General features: G+C 47.2%; 1 protein-coding gene across 2 annotated transcripts in view; it reads right to left on the bottom strand.

The window, feature by feature from the left end:
• Positions 1 to 18,703, bottom strand: part of Entpd3 (ectonucleoside triphosphate diphosphohydrolase 3) — a 29,407-nt gene that overhangs the window by 7,779 nt on the left and 2,925 nt on the right. For both annotated transcript variants that reach the window (XM_036194261.1, XM_036194262.1), the window contains 6 exons: positions 16,739 to 16,866; positions 6,313 to 6,430; positions 4,762 to 4,912; positions 2,677 to 2,836; positions 1,676 to 1,909; positions 60 to 332 (listed from right to left, as the gene is read on the bottom strand). In XM_036194261.1, coding sequence (XP_036050154.1) covers positions 60 to 332; positions 1,676 to 1,909; positions 2,677 to 2,836; positions 4,762 to 4,912; positions 6,313 to 6,430; positions 16,739 to 16,866 — 1,064 coding nt within the window. The remainder of the gene's footprint in view (positions 1 to 59; positions 333 to 1,675; positions 1,910 to 2,676; positions 2,837 to 4,761; positions 4,913 to 6,312; positions 6,431 to 16,738; positions 16,867 to 18,703) is intronic.

Here is an 18,703-nt window from a genome sequence, read left to right as displayed (position 1 = left end):
GGCACTCCCTGGGGGTGCAGAGGCCCCCCACCTGCCAGCCAACTGGTCTTTGGTCTCACCACAAATGGTCCTTGAACCTTGGGCTGGTAAACACCATCAAAGGAACAAGCATCTTGCTCCTGGCAAGCTTTGAAGTCAAACACAGAAGCCACGCTCTCCCTGCACAGCCATGGGTCTCCAGTTCCTGTGAAGGTGACCATGTCACTGGGGCTGTAGCTCTCCGGCCTCTGCTTCTCAGTGCACAGGCTGCCAAACACGTGGCCCAAGTCGAAGGTGGTGCTGTAACCCCGAGGGTAGCAGGGGTTGCTGATATTGGTTCCAGTGGGAGAGCTCTGGGTGGACAACAGGAATTGTGAGACAGAACAGTTTCCTTCTGGAAGATTCTCCCCACCACTACCCTGCAATGCCAAAAGAAAGGCTGAGAGCCACCACCGCACAGTGCGCACTGCTGCCAGAGAGCGGGAATCCTAAGAACCTTCTCAGGTGACTTGGTATATACATGTGTAAAACAGGCAGGTGAATCAAACATTGACCGATAATAAAATTTATAAAGATTTTTTTTTAAACAATTTGGGAGTGTAGGGAGATGGATGACTCAGTCAGTAAAGTGTGTGTGTGTGTGTGTGTGTGTGTGTGTGTGTGTGTGTATGTGTGTGTGTGTGTGTGTGTACTCTCACAGGAGCATATGTGCACACACCTGTGGAGACCAGAGGTCAATGTTAGGTGTTGTTCCTCCAGTGCCATCCACTTGGTTTTTATTTCTTTTAGTAAGTTGTTTATTATTATTATTATTTTGAGAAAGGATCTCACTATGTAACCCTGATTTGCTTGGAATAACTATGTAGACCAGGCTGGCCTCAAATTCACAGAGATCCACCTGCCTCTGCCTCATGAATGCTCAGATCAAAAGTATGTGCCTCTCCATCTAGCCTTTTTAAGTATTTGTTTTATTTGTGTATGTGTTTGTATGCATATGTACACATGCACATGTGAGCATTTGGGTGCTCACCGAAGCCAGAAGAGAGTGTCAGATCCCTTGGAACTGGAATTATAGGTTGTTGTGACCACCATGTGGGTGCTGGGAACTGAACTCCTGTCCTCTGAAAGAGCAGCCAATCCTCTTAACTGATGAGCCATCTTTCCATTCCACGCCTCGCTTTTTGAAACGGTCTCTCAACTGGTCTGGAACTGGCCCAGTAGGACAGACTGGCTGGGCAGCAAGCCCCAGGGATCTGCCTGCCCTGCCCTGGAGCGCCCACGTTACAGTACACATCACCATGCCTGGCCTTTTCTCATTATGTAGCCTTGGCTGGCCTGGACCTCACTATGTAGACTGGACTAGCCTTGAACTCACAGAGATTCTCCTGCCCCTACTTCATAAGCACTGGGATTAAAGAAGTGCACCAGCACACCGGCCATGCCTGTCCTTACACCTTCACAACAGGCATTTCCTCAACTGAGCATCACTGAAGTCCAATCCTCCCTGGTTTTCCTTACATTTGCTGGAAGTGGGTAATCCAACAGAGGAGGAAAGGGAGACAGGAAGAGAGGGAGGGAGAAGAGACCCAGGATCACATGAGATAATGATGTTATTTCTATCCACTCTGCAAACTGGAGTGAGGATGGACACTCAAGGCAGACCTCCTCCCCTGGCTCAGACGCTCCCACTGAGTACCTGCAGAAGAATCGCCAGGAACTTCTTCTCTGCTTCGTTCCGGCCATAACACTGGAAACTGTGTGTGTAGAGCGTGTACGTGTAGCCATATAAGGACACCTGCACCGTGTCACTGGCATTCGGCTCCATCTTTTCTTCGGACACAAAGGATATCTGGGTGGAGGCACCTCCTAAATCCAAGGCTCCTGTGGTGTCTACTCCGTGTGGGTGAACCCACATGTGCCACAGGTTCCTCTGCATGGTGGAGAAAGGAAGTGAGAAGAAAAGCCGAAGACACCATCTCGGCTCGCCGGGGCTCTCCACCCAAGTTCCAAGTCCTGCTGCTAGGAAGGGTGGCAGCACTCAGGGCTGGCTCTCTCCTCTTATGTGAGGGGTCATAAGCTAAATCGGTAACACAAATGCATGCAGTTCATGAGCTGTGTGTCACACAGAGGGCCTGGTGGTGTGCTGCCCCACACACCCTGCAGGGAAATGTGTCCCCTGTTACTGCATCTGAGGCCTTTCAGGGTGAAGTCTCATGTGAGATTTCCCAAAGATTAATCATGCCAATTAATTTGAAAATTCAAAATATACTTGTGGGGGAATCAAAAATCTAGTCTGGGATGTGGCCTCAATGTCCTTTGCAGGTAGGGGACAGTGAAGAGGCCAGGGACACAATGAAGACACCTCCCTGGGGACAAAGATTGAGGACTCTAATCTCCAGGTGATTATGAGCCTCCTGGAAGGGTCATCCTCAAGCTGCCCTTCTAAACATCTGAAGCCCAGGGTTCAATTTAGACCCCTCCCAAATTTCTTATGAACCAGCAAAGTGATGCGACTTCTCGCCTTGTCCACACATTTGGTCCAGTATGTAAATGCCTTCCTGAGCTGTTGTCCCTGAGTGCTTCCCCATTGCTTTACATGGAAGCAATGCCCCCTGAGCAAGGACCTCCGCCTCGGCCATCACCCACAGGGATGGGATAAATGGTGAGATAAGAAACCATGCATTTCTTTCCACACACCTCCAGGAAATTTCCCATTATATAGTTGGCTGTAATCCATCCATATACCCCTTCCTCTTGCCCAGAAATGATTTGAGCACCCCTAAAATCAAAAGGCTGGGACTTGAAGTAGCTTTGGATGCTCTCAAGGACTTCATGAGCTGCTGTCTCATTCTGCAACCTATGCAAGGCACAGAACACAAGAGACTGAGCATGGAGGCAGGGCAGGCTTCCCGTCAACTCCCAGCCCATTTGGTAGATCTCCCAGGGCGGCTGGGAGGTGGGGTGCACATGGTTACCTGCAGGACTGCCAGGTAGGAAAATAGCTTCCGATGGAAGCCCTGTTTGTCATTGTCCTCCCCTGCCCCTAGCTGGTCCTTCCACCAGGAGGTAGGTAACCAGAAAGACTTCTTATCTGTTTTGCTCTGGCTCAGGTCAGTGGAGGATGTAAGACCAGAGAGGGCACAGCAATGACCTACAGTCTCTGGGGGCAGCATAGAAAGGAGCCTCATTTGTCTAAAAAACATGAACTTAGGATGGAAGGGGATGAGAAAGGCTCAGCCTTTGGATTCCTTGAGAGAGTTTCACCAGGAAGAGACATGAGTGTCTTCATCCCTGGACAGAAAAACACCAGCATGTGACCCTCAGAGGCCTGACAACATAGTAACACCAGGTTACTCAGGCACAATATCATCATAGTTCCTTTCTGCCATGGTACCCTACAGAGCAATGGTTCTCAACCTGTGGGTTGTGACCCTTTTGGGGGTCAAATAACCCTTTCACATGAGTCACATATCAGATATCCTGTATATCAGATATTCACATTACTACTCATAACAGTAGAAAATTAGTTAGGAAGTAGCAATGAAAATTTTATGGTCGGGGTCACCACTGCGTGAAGAACTGTATTAAAGGCTGAGAACCACTGCTCTAGAGAAAGCTCACATGGAGGCAGCTCTCCCTTTGCTAGTGGGAAAAGGAAGCCAGTGCTTGGTTGATCAGTGAGGGAAGGAGGAAAGGGCCTGGTTGCTTTAGGCAATGGTAAGGATAAAGAAACATCCAGAAAGGTCCTACCCAGCAGCAGAAGCTCTAGGGTTCTTTATGTGATGATGTTAAAGTGCTCAGGCTTGCCTGGTCCTCTCTCCTGCTGGGATCATGAGCACGGGACCTTACTTCTAACACCCTGAGCAGCTTGTACTCTGGACAGATTACATTTCCATTTTTTCTGGAGTTATTTTAAAAATTCTATTTCGATTTCAAGGTCAAAGTAATACTACAATGAAGAAATGGAGACAGCTGGAGATGTAGCTCACTGGTAGAGCACTTGCCTAACATGTGCAAGGTCCTGGATTCAATGCTCACCACAGGAAAACAAAACAAAACAAAAACAAAATCAAAAAAGAGAAAAGACATTAAACTTGGCATGGTGACTCATGGTGACCTATACTTTACAGACACAGGAGGATGGCTATAAGTTCAAGGACAGCCTGGGCTATATAGTAAGTTGCAGACTAACATGGACAACAGTGTGAAACCCTATCTTAACAAAACACACACACACACACACACACACACACACACACACACACACACACACACATTATATGTCCCTAGGATCAATGTCATGTTCTATAGGTTCAGCAGGAACACAGTGGATGGAATGAGATGTTTGTTCCATATAAACTCCAAAGGCTTTGCCCTGGGTGAGGAGTAGACATTGCATTATCTTACAAAGGTCTCTGGGACATTCCGCACAGGGGCAGAGCCTACGTGGCTAAGGGCTGAGCTTACCACAAAATTTAACTGACTGTTTACCCATGCCAAAGACAATAACTATTCTCCAAGGAAGTACAGGATACCCAGTGATCAGATGTCATGCCAATCTGACCTTTTCTAGACTTCTTGGTAAAATCACCACAGAGAAGGAACCCAATTTTAGAAGTATTTCTTTCTTGCTATGAAAATAATGGCTAAAAGTTTCCCAGCCATCAAAGCCTAAACTTACAGCAGAATATGGGCTTTTTTCTCTTGGGTTTGCTCCCAGAAACAGAGTGACATGCTTGGCTGTTTTGGTCACATGGGCTGTTTTGTGCCTTTAGTCCTTACCTCAGCAAGCGCATCCCAGCTGTGGCTCCCAGGTAAATGCGGGTGGATCCATGGAGGTGCTCTGGGACCTGTTCCTTGACCTTTAACATGCACTCCTCAAAGGCCTTAGGGGCATCTTGGGGATTATTCTCATAACTGGAGATTCCAGATCCTGAGAGCAAGCAGTCAGAACTCACTAGCTTTCTTTAGAACAAACAACAGTAAAAAGGACTTTTAAATAAAAAGTCAGGGGTGGGTAGATGGTTCGGTGATAAAGTACTTGCAATGTAAACACAAGCACCTGAGTTCTGTCCTCCAGAACTCAAGTAAAAAGCTGGGCGTAATTGTACATGCTTGTAATCCCAGCGGGGGGTAGGGGGGGACAGAGACAGGAGGGTCCCTGGGGCTCCCTAGCCGGCTGCCTAGCTTACTCTGTAAGCTCCAGGTCAGTGAGAGATCCTATCTCAAAAATAAATAAATAAATAAAAATAAAAAGAAGAAGAAGAAGAAGAGAGAGAGAGAGAGAGAGAGAGAGAAAGAGAGAGAGAGAGAGAGAGAGAGAGAGAGAGAGAGAGAGAGAGAAAGAAAGAAAGAAAGAGAAAGAAAGAAAGACAGGAGAGAGTGAGATGAAGAGAAGAAAAGAAAAAGGGAAAATTAAAAACCCTGGGTGGATGGTACTTGAGGACTGATAGCCGAGGGAATCCTCTGGCGGCCACAGTCATGTATACGTGCACCCCTCTGCACCCTCACGCACTAGCTGCCCCTTGGTGGAAGGAGTTCTTGGCAGTTTGGATGTTATCTGTGACTAAGGGCCAAGATGGATTCACAGAACCCTCAGAACACCCAGAAATGAACCATTTTTCTTTTGATGGATGTTGCCTCAGGAATCCATATATACTCTTGAGGGATCAGAGACCACAAACTCCAGCTGAAATTACAAACTAGAAGTTTGGCAAGTGTCACACCCTCGAGGACACGTGGCTTCTCCAGCACTAACTTGGGTCTGTTTTCTCAGAGTGGTGGCCAGTCACAGGGATGGTGAACCCAAGCACATCCCAGAGGTCTAGACCCTCAGGGCATCCCCAGTGGGTATCCCCCTGCCTCTGTTGTGGTCTCTATTTAAGTAAGTGTCTGTGGCTCTGGCTGCTATGGGAAAGCCACCCTGAATGGCCTGGTTCCCAGCACACTTGTGTGTGTGTGTTGTCTGTCTGTCTGTCTGTCTTGGTGTATGTGCCGTGTGTATTCCTCTACAAGTATGTAGCACCTGGCTTTCTCACACAATCCCGTGGAACTAGGGAGCTGGAAAATTTGCACAAGAAAACGTTGAACCCTTGCTTACTGCTCTCATTGTGCAGAGGCAGGCCCTTCATTTCTCACACACAAGTTTCATGATTCCCATCGTCACGTAGGAGAATGCTACAGAGGGAAATCTCAGCCCATTCACTGCCCCTCACCCCCCATGGTGGAGGGCTGGCATGGAAAGGACTAGACCAAGCTGGCTCCACAGATGGGCAGCAACATGGTACTTCAGGCTCTTCTGACCCCCAGCCCAGGCCTCCCTGCCCCCTTTACCTTTCACATTGCATTTGAAGGTTTGGCTGACCACTCCTGTGTTATTCTCCTTTTCTGCTGGCCACTGATACACGTAGACAGTGGTTCTGGAAGAACCAGCATCCAGCACAATTCCATACTGAAGGGAAGAGGAAAAGAGTTGGAAGCAGGACTGTGGACCACTGAGATGAGCACTCAGATGTCAATTAATTTATTCTTGGAGAATTTCATACATGCATGAAATTAATTTGGTCATATCAACTCCCAATTCCCTCTCCAGCTCTTCCCCATTATGCCCCCATCCCTTAATGCTGTCTTTTCATAGCCCACTGAGTCCAGTACCATCCTTGTGTGTAGGTATAGGGCCATCTACTGCAACACAGGCATCCTGCCAGGGGCCACTCACCTAAGAAAACTGACCCTCTCTTCCCGGTAGTTGTCACCTACCTATAGCTTCTCAGCTAGGGGTGGAGTCCCTGGAACCTTCCCTTCATCTATGTTGGATGTTGACCGGCTTGTACATGTCATGTGCTGGCAGCCACAGCCACTGTGAGCTCATGAGTACAATGACTCTGATGTGCCCAGATGACACCATTTCTCTGCAGCACTCAACCCGGGTCTCTGGCTCTTACAATCTTTTCATCCCCTCTTCTGCAATGTTCCCTGAGCTATGTTGGGAAGGGGTTTAATACAGATGTCTCATTTAGGGCTGAGTACTCTGTGGTTACTCATCCTCTGCACTCTGGCCAGCTGTGGACCTCTGTATTAATAGCTGTCCCACAAAAAAGAAGCTTCCCAGAGAAGTGTTGAGAGCTGTGCTGGCCTATGAGCATAGATATATTTTGAAGGCAGCTGATACTATGTCCATTTAGCAAAATAGCAGAAGGGGGAACTGCTGTGGAATAATTCTCCTGTACACAGTAAAGATTTGTCACTCGAATTGGTTTAAATGCTGATTGGCCAGTAGTCAGGCAGGAAGTATAGGTGGGATGAGCAGACTAGGAGAATTCTGGGAAGAGGAAGGGCCGAGTCAGGAGTCACCAGCCAGACACAGAGGAAGCAACATGTCAAGGCAGAACTGAGAAAAGGTACCAAGTCACATGGCTAAGCATAGATAAGAATTATGGGTTAATTTAGGCATAAGAGCTAGTTAGTAATAAGCCATTCCTACTGGCCGAGCATTTATAAGTAATATTAAGACTCTGAGCCAAGTACTTGGGAAGCAGCTACCAGGATGGGAAGCATGCAGTTGGAACAGGAAACTTCCACCTTCAGAGAACCCTGGCCATATTGATGCACATGCTTCATTTAGGTAGGGGCAGATCAAGACGAGAGAACTGCTTGTCTCCAAATCAGCTGCAGCTCCCTGGACTCTGGGGAAGGGATGAGATGAGGTGGGTAGGCTCTCAGTCTTGGTCATGCATGGGACTCCCCTGGGGAGGGAGGGAGCTTAAAAATGCCCAGTGCTGAGGCTCCACACCAGACCAATCAAGTCCGAATTTCTAAGAATAGGCACAGCAACTCCTCCCCAGGTAATTCTAATATGTAGATGACTTTGAGAAGCTAATGTGAAGGAGCTGGCAAACAGCAAGTGAGCACCCAGATCCCGGCTTCATCCAGACCCAGGGATAACACTGGGGTCTCAGTGAATGTCCAGGCTTACTGTGGAGATAAACAACCAAAAGAAATTGTGGGAAGACACCGTAGTAACTTCACACAAGGAAGAGCCATGTTAGGATTCCCATCAGCCCTCAGAAGAAGTGCACACAATTTAAGGACAAAAGAGCAATGTAATATTGGCAGCTGCTCCCCCTGTGGTAACATGGGTGTGAACAAGTGGGCTGGCACCAGGGAGCTATACCTGTAAGCCTAGCCACTCAACCCAGACCAAACTGTACTATCAATGCAAGGCCAGAGTCAGCTAGGGGAACCCAGGGGGCTTCAAGGGGCAGCCTTCCTCCTATTCCTTGACTTTTAGTCCAGCTTTTCTTGACCTATGGGAGAAGACGAAGCTGGTCCCAGACAGGATGTTCTAAATAGGTTCTCCAGTCTCACAATACTGGGAGGTAGTTAACCTCCTGGGGTTCCCTCATCTTAGGTACTTACTGCAAAGGTAAACAGGAAACCATATGCCCAATGTTAAGTGGCTGCTTGTTTTAAAAGGCTGTGATTGCTAAGTATGGTAGTATTGTCCATAATCTCATCAATTAGGATAGTTGAGACAGAAGGGTCAGGAGTTCAAGGTCATCCTTGGCCACACAGCAAGTATGAGGCCAGTCTGGGCTACGTGAGACTCTGAAGAATAAACACATAAAAAAATAAAATAAAAAGATTACTCTCAGATAAGTGTAGTGGTCGATGCTTGTAACCTCAGTATCTGGGAGGCTAAGATAAGATTGTTGTACATCAGGGCTGGAGAGATGGCTCAGAGGTTAAGAGCACTGGCTGCTCTTCCAGAGGTCCTGAGTTCAATTCCCAGCAACCACATGGTGGCTCACAACCATCTGTAATGAGATCTGTCGCCCTCTTCTGTGTACATAATAAACAAATAAATTAAAAAGAAGATTGTTGCACATCACCAGGTGGTGGTGGTGCACGCCTCCCAGCACTGAGGCAGAGGCAGATGGATCTCTGTGAGTTGGAGGCCAGCCTGGGCTACAGAGTGAGTTCCAGGATAGGCTCCAAAGCTACACAGAGAAACTCTCTCAAACAAACAAACAAACAAAAAAGATTGTTGCATATCCTAGGCTAGCCTGGTCACAAAGTAAGACTTGTCTAAAAAGGGGGGCTTTGAGACAGTTGGTGGGGAAGTTCTTTCTGGACAAACCCAATGACCTGAGTTTGATCCTTGGAAGTCATGTTAAGTCAGAAGGAGAGAACAACTCCACAAAGCTGTCCTCTGACCCACATGTACACCAGGGCATGTGCATCCACCTGTCTCTCTGTCTCTGTCTCTGTCTCTGTCTCTGTCTCTGTCTCTCTCTCTCTCACACACACACACACACACACACACACACACATTAGATTAAAATGGAGGGCTTTTTATCATATATGGAAAAGCCAAATAATAACATAAATAAATTTATAAAGAAAAAGTGAGGCCAGCCTGGTCTACAAAGCAAGTTCCAGGACAGCCAAGGTGGTTTCACAGAAAAGCCCTGTTTCAAGGGAAAGAAAAAAGAAAAAGGCATGGAGAAAAGGCAGGCAAAGTGCTCCTCAAAGTTAATATCGCCTTAACCTCATGTCACTTATCACATCTGATGGCCTGCTCTACATGTGGCTTCATATAATCACATACGTGCAGATGTATTTGCTTAGAGGCAAGATCCTATTCTGTAGCCCAGGCTGGACTTAAACTCTTAACTCTCACCAGGCTGTGGTGGCACAAGCCTTTAATTCCAGCACTCGGGAGGCAGAGGCAGGTAGATCTCTGTGAGTTCGAGGCCAGCCTGGTCTACAGAGCGAGATCCAGGACAGGCTCCAAAACTACACAGAGAAATCCTGTCTCAAAAAAAAACAAAAAAGAAAAAAAAGAAAAATTCTTAACTCTCTTGCTTTAGCCTCGTCTGTGCCAGGATTACCTGGGGTGCCACCATGCCTAACTATGGTTATGTGTGTGTGTGTGTGTGTGTGTGTGTGTACATATATGTATATGTGGGTATATATAGTTTTTTTAAAGATTATTTTTATCTTCTATGTGAGTATTTGCCTGCGTGTGTATACCACATGCACACCTAGTACCTATGGAGACCAGAAAAGGGTGTCAGGTCCCCTGAAGGTGGAGTTACAGATAGTGTGAGCCACCATGTGGATGCTAGGAACTGAACCAAAGTCCTCTACAAGAGCAGCCAGTGCTCTTAACCAGTCCGTCTCTGCACCTCAGTTATGTTTCTAAATCAGCATGGGATTATACTGTACATATGTACACAGATTTATGTGTCTAATGGTCTTCCTTAACAAGTCTCCATGGAATCCTCCCTTTAGTAAACCACTTTGAATACCTCCATCATGTCTTTTGTGAACTACAGGATGATTGACATAAGCACCTCTCTGGTCCAGGCCTGCAGGAGCCTTCTAGTTCTCTTGTATTATGAGCAACTGCCCCAGCTCTTGGGTCACATCTCTCTATTTTACTGAACTAGAAAATCAGTGGTGTTGGCTCCCGGACAGCTCCTTAATCTCAGCCCTTCAGCCTGATGAATCTGATAGGGATCCTGACAGGACATTCCCATGGCAAACAAGGCTGGCTTTGTTCAGATCTGTCCCAGGCAGAGACTCCCAGTGAGATTAAAGGGCAGGTAGAAACTGAAGCCAGGCACTGAAGAGGCCAAGGCCTCTGGAGGATCAGCCTGACTTCTCCCCCTCCCCCTACAGAGGAACTGATCACCGTCACTGGCCCTGCCAAGCCTGGTGCCAACCCACAGGGGGAAAAAGAATAGGGAGAGACTGAGAGGAATCTGCTGTTCCCCAAGTCGTTTTTCAAACCTTCGCAAAGGAAGCATGCATTCCCAGAGTGTGACGCCTCAGGACTGATCCTAGGATGAGATTGGAAGGAAGTTAGAGTATCTACTCTTTGTGACTTCAACTGGTACTGGGCTTCTAACAGTGTCTGGACTCCCCAGCACCTGCTGGTGAGGAAACAGGACCCAGCTCCACGTCTAAAACCGACCCACCTCACTGGCATATGTGGTGTCTGTGCATATGTGTCGATGTTGAACATATGTGGTGGCCAGAGACTGACATTGGGGGTCTTACTCTATTACTCGTCACCTTATTTTTTTTAAATCTATTTATTTTGATTTTATGTGTATGGGTGTTTTGCCTGTATGTCTGTGTGTACCATGTGCATGCCTGGTACCTGGTATACACAGGAAGTCAAAAGAGGGCATCAGACTCCCTGAGTCACAGATGGCTGTGAGCTGCCATGTGGGTGCTGGGAATTGAACAGAACCCTTTGGAAGAACAACCAGTGCTCTTAAGTGCTGAGTCCTCTCTCCAGCAGCTCCACCTTGTTCTTTGGGCTAAGGTTTCTCATTGTACCTGGTACTCACCAACTGCCAAGACTAGCTGGCCATCTCCACCTCCCAGGGCTAGATGCCACTGTACTTGGTCTTCACCCTTGTGCAGCAAGCACCCCCCCACCCCCAGCCATCTCCCCAGGTGCCCACATTTGCTAAATGGAAAAAATATTTTAACCCATATTTTGAGATTATTTGCTTAAATCACTGGACCCACTGTGGATGCTCTGTTGTTAAGGGGCAGGGAGGGAGATATTTTCTCAACTCAACTAGATGATGGATTATTTATGGTCAGTGTGCTGTCAAAAAAGAAGCATGGCTTGAATGTGGTTCTGATGACACATCCAGTGTGTTCCTCAAGGCATGGCAATACCAGCACTTGGGAGTCAGGAGGCAGGCTGATCATTGTGAGTTCAAGGCCAGCCTGGTCTACAGAGTGAGTTCCAGACCAGCCAAGACTACAAAGAGAAACCCTATCTCAAACAACAACAACAACAACAACAACAAAAGAACAGAGAACAGTCTTCTTCTACTTTTTCTTCTTTTGTTTTTGTTTTTATTTGTTTGTTTTTTTCAAGATAGTTTCTCTGTGTAGCCCTGGCCATTCCGTAACTCACTCTGTAGACCAGGCTGGGCTGGTCTCAACTCATAGATCTGCCTCTGCCTGCTAAGTGCTAGGATGAAAGGCATGGGCTACCACAGCCTAGCTGGAACAGTCTTTCATGCTAAAGCCCGTGGTCAACATTTGAATGCTGCATGATCTTCTGCTGAAAGCAAAAGTACAGGTCATGGGTCATGAGGTCAGCCATCTTAGATGTTACTAGCGCTCTCAGAGTGGGGGCAGTAATAGACTTCTGAGCAGACGTACCCCAGGAACCAACTTTACCTGGTATTTCAATAAGCCTTATTGCCTTCATACGGCTAGTATTAACCATCTCATTGGACATGAGAACAGACCTGGGATTAAGCCGCAGCAACTCTCAGACCTGTCGGTTCTCAGTCTCCAGGCTTAAACGGAAATCAAGTTTGATGAGACAGCTGTGGAATAACAGGCCCAATGTGCTGTGATCAATATACTGCCTTTGTTTGGACAGAAGATCCCTTCAGACTTCACCCCGGGAGCAAAAGTGGCTCCAGGCAAGGTAAACCAGCTTGTATTGGGAGGAACCACTTATACACTTCTTGCTGCCTCAAAATCAGAACAGCATGGGCCACAAGGTACCAGAAATCTAGGAGACTGAGCAAGGCTCGCTGAGAGCTAGTGGGGATGACTTTCACCCAGGCTGCTCAGTGACTGTACTTCAGAGAACATCAATAGAGCATGGGCGTGGGAACCAAGAAGCCTGTGATCTTCTACCTGGCTAACTAACATGGCCATGGCCGAGCAGCTCTGAGGGAAAGTCAATCCTTGAACCCTTAAGATTCTTCAGGACCCTCTTCAACGGTGACAACCAGTGGCTAAAACAGGGGAGTGGCACTGGGGTATTAGGAACAGACAGAGAAACCTCAAACATGGATGGCCATGATGGGAGAGAGGGAGGGTGAGAAAACCCTCGAAGGGAAGATTTGGGCATTTGTGGTAATAAAGCAGGTGGGGGCCTGGGTGAAAAATGAGAGTGACATCATGTTTACCCTTGAAGCTTGCCAAGGTCAGACCAGTCACGCAAGGGACTGGGGACATTTCTGACCTTTGATTGAGTTTTTCTCGAATGCTTCTGCTCTTAACTTCCATCAGTCAAGGTCAGGCAAGTCAAGGCTGGATTTAAGAGCAGGTGTCATACCCTTTCATGGGGGCAGCAGACACTGCGGGAGCAGGCAAAGCTGGTCCTCACAGCCCACAGGCAGCTGCACAGAAGCAAAACGGCTTGTGGCAGGAAAACATAAACACGACCAAAGCTAAAGGGACCTCACAGTCATTCAGCTACACCCCTGCAGCACTCTGCCCTACCCTGCCATACCACGGAAAACCGAAACACAGAGGTCTCTCAAACCTAAGCAAAGCTGCATGTGGAACTCTGCTGCCAGCTGTTGTCATCTGCCCAGCTTCTGCCCAGAGCATCTGTCTCTTCTCGCATTTCATCTGCCCACTCAAGCAAAATGGACCATCCAAACCAGGCAACTTCCTGTGCCCTGTGACTGTGGCCAGGTCAGCAGCTATTCCAAAATGAATTGAAAGTCCTCCCCCCCCCCTCTCCTTATACAGCCCAGGCCAACTTGGCGTGTGAGTGCTGGGATTATAGGTAGATGCAATCTTACACTCCAGAAGTATATAAAGTACAGTGTGACACTACACAAGCCAGCACAGTCCTCTGCTAATGCTAGCATGCATCACACTGTCCTTTTACTCAGCTGGGAGCATCAGCTGATGGCACCAGCATCATCACAAACACATGCGTAATGAGTACAGTAATGAATATTGTACCATGACATCTGTCTCAGGGTTTCTATTGCTGTAAAGAGACACCATGACCATGACAACTCTTATAGAGAAACTATAACTGGGGTGGCTTATATTTTCAGAGGTTTAGTCTATTATCATCATAGTGTAACATGGTGGCATGCAGTCCTATATCTTGGCTTGCAAGAAACAGGAAGTGATCTGTCTTATTGGGCATGATTTGAGCATATATGAGACCTCAAAGCCCATCCTCACAGTAACACACTTCCTCCAGCAAGACCACACCCACTCCAACAAGGCCACACCTCCTAATAGTGTCACACCCTTTGGGGGCCATTTTCTTTCAAATCACCCCACAATGTCACAATAGCATCCTGTCACTAGCTGACAGGAAGTTTTAGCTCTAACTCCTACAAGCAGCTACCTTGAGACCACCTCTCAGACTAGCAGTTAAGAGACCCTGACTTAAGGATCCAGGCACCACAGCACATTCTAGAAGGAGGAGCATAGGCTCAGGGTAGGCACGTCCTGTGGAGAGATACTAACATGAAGTCCAGTTAGAGCTGGTCCTTTTGAAATGTGGGGCCCAGGTATGTGGCTACAGTTACAGCATTCTAAGGTGGTCCCCGTCCTCCCTCCCACCCCCTAATTCCCCCAGCTCTACACAGCTTCCTACATCAGGGTGCCCCTCCCTGTCTTGCTCCCCGTGCTCCTGTGCTGGTTGGATTAGTTGTCAACTTGACTCAAGCTGGCGCCATCTGAGAAGCAGGAACCTCAGCTGAGGAACTGCCCCCATCAGACTAGTCTGTGGGCACCTCTATTGAGCATTTGCTTGATTCTTGGTTGTTTTCTTGATGTCCGAGGGCCCAGGCCACTGTGGGAGGTGCTAAGCCTAGGCAGATGCCCCTGGGGTGTAAGGAAACAAACTGAGTGAACCCCAAGGAGCAAGTCAGTAGGCAGCACTCCTCCAGGCTTCTGCTTCAAATCCTGCCTCCAGGTTCCTGCCTTGAGCTCCTGCTGAAATCCCACTCCTCCCCCCACGCTGCTCTTGGTTATGCTTTCGTTATCATGGCAACAGAAAGCAAACCAGGACAGCTCCCACAGAGATTCTCCTCCTGGAGTCTCCATTCAGGGTCAAGGGAAGCAGGAGGAGGGAAGAGAGCCTAGCTGTGGGAAGCGAGGGCTGATTTCAGTTCCAGTCTTGTGACTCACTAGACAAATGTCTGCCTCTTTGAAAAATGGTGGTCAGCCAGTGTTGGCCCTGCCACCTCCACAGCTGGCACAGGGTTAAGAAAGACAAGTTGCTGTGTGTGAGGTGGTGCTCACTCAAACAAGCAGCAGTATAAGAAGTGTGAAGACAAGGTATGATCTTAGTTGCAGTCCTAATTTTTCATAGTTTGTAGAAAAAGGCAGCGCCCAAACCATGGAAAAACAGCTTCTCTTTCCTCAGCTGATGCCTTGGGCAGGACCATTCGCTTTCTCTCATCATAGGTAAACATTCCCCTTACATTCTTCACAAGGACAGAGATTTCCTTTAAACATTTTATTTTCTTTTTAATTACATGTGTATGTGTATATCTCTGTGTGGGTATGTGCATGTAAGTACAGATACCCCTGCAGGCCAGAAGAGGGCATCAGATCTCCTGAAATTACAGGAGGTTGTAGGTGGCTCAACATGGGCCCTGGGAACTGAGCTCAGGCCTTCTGCAAGAGCAGCAAAGCCCTTTTTATCACTGAACTATCTCTCCAGCCACCGAGAATTTTTTTATTGTTGGTTTGTTTTTCAAAACACGGTTTCTCTGTGTTAACAACTCTTGACTGTCCTGGAACTCACTTTGTAGACCAGGCTGGCCTCGAATCCACAGAAATTTCCCTGCCTTTGCCTCCCGAGTGCTGGGATTAAAGATATGTACCACCACTACCTGGCAACCACAGAGATTCTTAAGTAAAATATTCTTTACACTTTAATCCCAGCACTCAGGAGGTAGAGTCAGGTGGATCTCTGTGAGTTCAAGGCCAGCCTGGTCTACATAATGAGCTCCAGGACAGCAAGGACTATGTAGAGACCCTGTCTCAACAAACAAACAAAAACAGCAAAAAACCACCACAATGAAAAGATCTTACTTCAACCCATCCAAATACCAGGCAAGGCTGCTCATGGAACCCCAGGTCATATTACTTCCTCATGTTCTGAATCTGTCTGCTCCAAATACAACCTTCAAACGGTTGCTGGTGGCAGAAGATGGAGAAAAGACATGAGACCAAGTGTAACTAAAGGAGAGTCCGATAACACAGCTGAGTGACTCGGCTCTCTAATGGAGCCTTTTCCTGCTAAGAAGACTGCATACATTTTTAATGATCCCCAAACCTAACAACAGCATGCAGCAGAGACATTAAGTGGCCTTCAGAGCCTAAAATATTACTGTTTGGGGTATTACATAAAATGTTTGCTGACTGATTCCCAAAATGACTGCAGGGCTCCCTGAATCATCACCCCTTGTCACTCTTCATTTCAAGGCCCGCCCCTACCCAACCATCCATCTCCTCAGAGTGAAGGCCAGCAATCAAGCATCAGGCCATTTGGGAGTGAACTCAGAGAGGTCACTGGACCACATACATGGGACTGGAGGGGCCACACACATGTCTTAGACCTAAGAGAAGTGGCACAAATATGGCTCAAAGAGATTTCTCAACATCTAAAAACCAGGAGCCCATGCCTCTCCTGCTGTTCACTCATGATCAGACTGTATGCTTTCCAGAGACAGACTGACTGGTAAGAGCAGGCACTGTACACCTGCAGTTCTTGGGTACACACTCTATCTTTGTCTCCTATAGCAGAAGTCAGAGCAAGGCTACCCAGTCCCTGGAAAAGTGTCACTCCTCAATCTGCACCGCAACATCACAAGCCCAGTACCCTCAGACCTTCTCTGTGGGTCTCATATTGCTTTCTCCAGCTGGAGGCAGGGAAAGAGAGTTTTCCCTTTAAGTTATGGTTTTAGGATGGCTGATGCTGTGGCCCATTCTGGCTTACCTTCAGCCCTGGAGGGAGGACCTGAGGATGATGGATCTGGATGAGTGTCAGCGTCACAAGCACCACGATGCTCACAAGCAAGACCACCAAAGTGATGATGGCTGGAGTCCGGGAGAGGGCCCTGAAGCCTGCAGTGGGAAGCCAAGCATGGCGACCTGAGTTCCAACACCCAAAGGCTGTTCTCTGACATCTCACACGTAAATAAATATGTAAATGTAAAATGAAAATTTTAATGCAGATTTTAAAAATTGGGTTTTTAATTGGGCAGTGGTGGCGAATGCCTTTAACCCCAGCACTCAGGAGGCAGAGGTAGTGGATCTCTGTGAGTTCAAGACCAGCCAGGTCTACAAAGCTAGTTCCAGGACACCCAGGGCTACACAAAGAAACCCTGTCTCGGAAAGAAAAATAGAAAGAAAGAAAGAAAGAAAGAAAGAAAGAAAGAAAGAAAGAAAGAAAGAAAGAAAGAAAGGAAGGAAGGAAGGAAGAAGAAAAACTCTGTATTTTCTACTGAAACATGATATGATCCTTTGCTTAATCTCAGTGAAAGGAATTAGAACTGTGGATCTTAGAAAATGGAAATGATTTCATTTATACAAAGCTATAAAGCGAGCCAGGAACACACAGGAAAGAGTGGTCTCCTGAAGGTTTGGGGCAGGGGGCTCATGGGAGGGAAATGTGAGCACTTTCTGCAGTGGTGGACGTGTACTCCATGTCCACAGGACTATGGGGTGTGGGGTGCCTGTATTTGTCAAAACTCATCAAGCCCTTCAAAATCCTTTGGGGGCAAACTTGAAAATCAATCAAACTAGCTTCTTCTGTACAATTCACCCTTTGGATTCTGTAATTCTCTCTCTCTCTCTCTCTCTCTCTCTCTCTCTCTCTCTCTCTCTGAGACAAGGTTCTTCTGTGTGGTTTTGGTGCCTGTCCTGGATCTCGCTCTGTAGAACAGGCTGGCCTCACAGAGATCCACTTGGCTCTGCCTCCCAAGTTCTGGGATGAAAGGCGTGCACCACCGGCCACCCAGTGAATTCTATAATTCTTAATAATTGCATACATGCCAAGCCTAGTGGCACCCAGCATTCCATAGGCAGAGGCAAGATCTCTGTGAGTTCAAGGCCTGCTTGGTCTACATAGAGAGTTCCAGGACAGCCAGGGTTACACAGGGAGATACTGTCTCAAACAAACATGAAAGAATTGTATACACAATCCTAAGACATGTGCGTTCAGAAGGTGAGACTACCCAACTCGGGAGTATAACGAAGATCTAACCATTTCTTCTATACCAATTATATGTAGTTTAAAAAAATATAACAGCTAGTTAATTAAAACATGGAAGTTGGCTGGGCTTGAAACTACAGGCCTATAATCACAGTACTCCAAAAGCAGAGGGCCCAGAGTCAGAAGAATCAATAGTTCAAGTCCAGGCTTAGCTATGTAGAAAGTTCAGTCAGCCTGGGCTGCATGAGACCCTGCATTTTAGAAAAACAAACAAACCAAACCTTGACTAAATAATAGGGCAGTGGTGGCGCACACCTTAATCCTAGTACTTGGGAGGCAGAAGCAGGTGAATCTCTGAGTTCAAGGCCAGCCTGGTTTGCAAAGAGAGTTCCAAGACCAAAAATAAAGAAGTGAAAGTCTTGGTAGAATACTAAGGCATAAATACAAATAGTGCCCAATGGCTGAAATATGATATAATTATGGCAGATGAAACAATATCAATATTTCTCTTGAAACTGGCTGCTTAAGTGCAAATTAATTAAAATAAATAATTCCTCAGTCATATTTCAAGTGTTTGGTCCCTCAGGTGGCCCCGTGGTTGCTGTGCAGGGTGAGAATGCTACAATTCAATTCCACCACCCTACCCCTCAACAGCCATGGGTGTATTCTGCCCTATTCCAGAACGTTCCCAGACTATGATTTACTTCCTCTTTACTTCTGGATTTTTCCTGGAAGAAAACAAAGGCT

Source organism: Onychomys torridus, chromosome 7, assembly GCF_903995425.1.
Source record: "Onychomys torridus chromosome 7, mOncTor1.1, whole genome shotgun sequence".
Classification (NCBI taxonomy): Eukaryota; Metazoa; Chordata; class Mammalia; order Rodentia; family Cricetidae; genus Onychomys; species Onychomys torridus.
This window is presented reverse-complemented; position numbering and strand designations above follow the sequence as displayed.